A 4,478-nucleotide genomic window follows, 5' to 3' on the forward strand; every position below is an offset into this window, starting at 1 on the left:
ATCAAGTTCGAAACATAACTTCCATAAATCATAAAGAACAAACCCAATCATCAAATTACCAAAACAACGACAAATCTAGCAAACTCATTTTGGAGTAATGGTGGCTTGTCATGTTTTCAAGCTTTTCCAACAAAAATCATTTGTTTTCAAGCTTTCCTACCATCGTGAACTTATTGTTTATGTAAAGTGAAACAAAACTAATTCAAATCCGAGATCAATGGATAAAAATATTTGGTAATCTCAAATTCTAGATAAAAGAAGAAGAGAAGAGGCAAAACAATCTTTTATCCTAGTCCCAAGATCGAAAATGCAAGTCAAACTCTTACTCCCTACGTCCGAATTTAAGAGTATTAGTTTGACTTGAACATAAAATTTAAGAAATAAATAGAGACTTTTGAATCTTGTGGTCATAAATTAAATATGTGTGTAATATACTAAAATGTCTTTTGAATCTTGTGATTTAAATTGTCAACTTTCTAAAAAAAAAAAAAAAAAAAGAACACTTAAATTAGTACGCAGGGAGTACAGATTTGAATCAACATCAACTGCCAAGTAGTACTCCCTCCATTCCATAATAAGTGGTATTTTTAGTTTATGCGAACCCCTTACGAAGTTGCTTACTCCTAAAAAATTATGACTGTTTTTACTAACTTACCCCTAATTAATGCCTAGAACAAGAAGAAGCTATTTAATAATTCTTAATTATAAATAAGGGTAAGTTTGAAAGAATAGATTAATTTTTTCTTAAAATTTTAAAACATCACTTATTTTAAAATAACGGTGCTTTAAAACGCAATTTATCATGGAATGGAAGCAGTATCATTTTTAGTCGAAACTGCCTTGTCTCCCAAGTTGTGTGTATGTCCTTTGGCCAGCAGATTCCCCGTTAAGGCCGTCCCCCACGCGTCTATATGAGTTATGACTACATACACCAGTAGAGTAAAGGAAAATACTTAATTAAGTACAAAATAAACAAAAACAGCATCCAAACAAATATCCAAGCCCAGCCCTGTCTGGACAAAATCATCTGCATCTCCCCTTCATAACAATTTTCGTCATAATTCTTGCAAATCACATCCCTTTTATGTATTCTGCTGAAACTCTTCCACTTTCAATTCATCCATAAACCCTAGCTAATTTGGATATTATTTATTTTTTCTTGTCCAATAAATTCTTCTTCTTCGTCAAAGAGATGATCTTTTCCCGTATAAGCCGCTCTTTATCACGTTCCTCCCGTTCAAGAGTAAGTTTTTTATTTTCTTTTATATAATATAACATTGTTCTATACTCTTTTCTTTTGAAATTTATATATATAATTTGGGGTAAACTTTGCAGAATGTGATCAATGGTGTTTGTAATAGGAGGTTAAAGGAGTTTCTTGTAGCTCCTAGTGTAAATACAAGTAATAATGAGGTTATGAATTTGGGGTTCTTGAGGGGTTATTTATCTACAATAAAGGCGAATCAAGATCTAAATTACGCGTTGAGAAACCCCAGATTGCACAGATTTTATTCCAGTGAAGCACCCAAGAAAAAGAGTGAGAATTTCAATGTTGTGTTTGAAATTTGAAACAACAAATTGATTTGAGTTATGTTCTTACTTGTTTGTTTTATTTTCCGTCGTTTGCTTCAGATTATGAGAACTTTCATCCGAAACAAAGGAAGGAAGTCCCGGAGCAAAATGAGCAGAAATCTCAATCTAAAGGTTTATTAAATTAAACTCCTGATTTTTGTTTGTTGGTTTCTTGTCCTTCAAGAAGTTTACTGTCCATCCCCCCTCCCCGCCCCCAACCCAAAAAAGAAAAGGAAAAAGAAAAAAAAAAATAGTTCTCTTTACCACTAGTCTTTAGAGTAGCCTAAATATAGAGGTACCCAAGGGTGTGGCCTAGTGGTCAATGAAGTGGGTTGAGAATCATGAGGTCTCAGGTTCAAATCCCAGCAGAGACAAAAACACTAAGTGATTTCTTTCCATCTGTCCTAGCCTTGGTGGACAGAGTTACTTGGTATCTGTTGATGGTGGGAGGTGATGGGTATCCCGTGGAATTAGTCGAGGTGCGCAAGCTAGCCCGGACACCACAGTTATAAAAAAAATAAAAAAATATGAAGGTGACTTCTTAGCCAAGTCATGCTCATGGTATGGTTTGTGTCAAAGGGACAAGCTGCAAGAAGCATTTCTGTGGATGTATCTAGCAGTGAATGGATGTATCTAGCACATGCAAGTATTTTGTCTTATTTTTATGATATTGAGCTTTTTAGGCTTGGTTATGAAGGTTGCAGAAATGTCGCTGCTTTGATTTCTTATAGCATTTCTTGAAGGGTACTATTTGCATGTGTACATGATAGATGAACCATCATGTCTGGTTATCCGGGTTTTCTATTACAAAATTGAGTCGTTATGAAATGTGCTTTGCCTTTGCACCTATCCGCTGCCCCTAATGAGAACTTCTAAAGAATTTCCCATCTTCTTCTTGTCCTCCTCTTGTTCCTTCTTGGCATCTATTTTTTCCTCAGTGAGCAGTTACTGATTTTGTATACGAAAGATAGTACCACGCCTGATCATAGCAGTGATCAATCAGGACAGGACTGATGATGGACAAAGCTAAATATGCTCATTGCTAGTATGGCAGTTGTTGCGTTCCTGCTGTTTTAGGTGATGGTATTCAACATGCAGTTACTAACCCCTCAATTGCAGTCAATGATAGCTTCATATATACATTGAGTCATCCTAAGAGAAGAAATGGCTTTTGATGAGCAGAATCTTTTGCCAGAGTCATAAATATCAGAAAGACATAGTTTAAGCATTCTCTCTAGAGATAAATTAGTATTGCAAGCGTCGATGCGCTATGTCATCTGTCCACAGACAGAGGGGCGTGATATTTCAATGATGGCGCTTAGATCTTTCAGTAATATGGCTGAGTTGAGGAAGCTAGTGGTAACAATAAAAAGCAAGTTAACAGATGTAATAGGTGTGGATGCTGGTGACACTGTGTGGTTAGGCTAGGACAAGGTATTGGAGAGAGCTTTTGCGACAAGTTTAATATGTCCATCACGTAGGTGGGCTTGTTAACCAAAATAGCTGGACTTTTATTTATGATGATTGTAGAGGTAAAAAAATATTAGAGGAGACAATTTCCATATGTTAAATTGTTACATCTAGTTTTTATACAATTGAACATTGTTTTGTAGTAGTCTGGAATTCACATTTTTCTATAGGAATTAGGTATATTATAATGGGCATTATTTTTTAGAGACAAAATTGTCCACGTACTCTGCTTTGATTTAATTTATATTCCAACAAGTGTTTAGTGGTGAATGTGGCCACTGAATTCGCATGCTGGTGGCACTATGTTGGCCCACAATACTGACCCTCATCTTAGCTAACCATGATTTCTATTTTCCAACTGCCACTTCCTGTACCTCTTTTCCAGTCCTCTCCTTGCTCCCTCAACTGTGTTACATGAACTTCTCATTTGGCTCGTCCCGTTATACCGAATGGGGTTAAAATATATGGCTGCAGATATGTCGTAATGGTCCTATGAGAAGACACTAAAAAGAGCTAAAAACAGGACATATCCGCAGATGCTTACCCTCACACATTGTGGATATACACTCGTATAAGAGTTTATGTAAAAATTCAAACTAAATCCCCTCCATGCTCTGCTTCCTTGCCCACCCACTTTGTGTCCTTGTTATTGCCTACCCTCCCATTTCTGTAGCTCTCTGTATGCTATGTCCCATTTGTTTTCTCTGTCCTTGATTTTGCTTCTTCGATGTTCTTCTCCATAATGCAGAGTAGTGGTGTGGATGGTGAACTGGGGTGTGGGGAGGACTTCCTACCCGCCATCCCATAATGCACAATACCATATTTGTTAAGAATAATCACTGAACTTAAAACAATGTTGATTCAATAGATCCTTTTGTTAAAATACTCTGTCATAGTCCTGAGGCAGGACTGAATTGCACATTGTTATTTATTTATATCAGATAAGTCAAGAATTTTCATTTTGCTGCACCAACATGGTTTTTAGGATACATACAAGGAAAGATGAGTGGCTTATATAGTTGGCTAATAAATTTTCCCTGTTATAGTAAGAATCTTCTCAGGCTAGAAGTTTCTTTTTGAAAAGTTGCTTATATTCCTTCACTGTTATGGAACAATCTTCTTATTTTATTTTACACTGGTCAAAAGATACACAGCACTATAGTTCCCCTGAACCCTCCATTCATTTCTCATGCTGTATAGGTGATAATACTGCTTCTTTTTTTTTTTTTTTTTGGGAGGGGCAGGGGGGTGTTTTTATATTATTTTTATATAATTGAGGGGCTTAGCTCTAGGATGGAAATCTTCGAGGAAAACCATGCATGGCGCCAAATAGTGGTGTAAGGGCTTGTCTTAGTGAGTAATAAATGATGTGACAATGTCTTTTCCCCCCTAATTGTCCTGTTCATTCTTTGTCCTATTGGTGGGTGGAATGGTGG

The 4,478-nt window shown here is 36.3% G+C and overlaps 1 protein-coding gene across 1 annotated transcript in view; it reads left to right on the forward strand.

Moving 5' to 3' along the window:
* Positions 1-951: 951 nt before the first annotated feature.
* Positions 952-4,478, forward strand: part of LOC132057765 (ATP-dependent zinc metalloprotease FTSH 10, mitochondrial-like) — a 20,418-nt gene continuing 16,891 nt past the window's right edge. Inside the window, exons 1-7 of the mRNA XM_059450369.1 lie at positions 952-1,243; positions 1,336-1,537; positions 1,633-1,704; positions 1,981-2,051; positions 2,152-2,218; positions 2,304-2,359; positions 2,860-2,990. Coding sequence (XP_059306352.1) covers positions 1,193-1,243; positions 1,336-1,537; positions 1,633-1,704; positions 1,981-2,051; positions 2,152-2,218; positions 2,304-2,359; positions 2,860-2,990 — 650 coding nt within the window. The 5' untranslated portion in view covers positions 952-1,192. The remainder of the gene's footprint in view (positions 1,244-1,335; positions 1,538-1,632; positions 1,705-1,980; positions 2,052-2,151; positions 2,219-2,303; positions 2,360-2,859; positions 2,991-4,478) is intronic.

Source organism: Lycium ferocissimum, chromosome 5 (genome assembly GCF_029784015.1).
Source record: "Lycium ferocissimum isolate CSIRO_LF1 chromosome 5, AGI_CSIRO_Lferr_CH_V1, whole genome shotgun sequence".
Lineage (NCBI taxonomy): Eukaryota > Viridiplantae > Streptophyta > Magnoliopsida > Solanales > Solanaceae > Lycium > Lycium ferocissimum.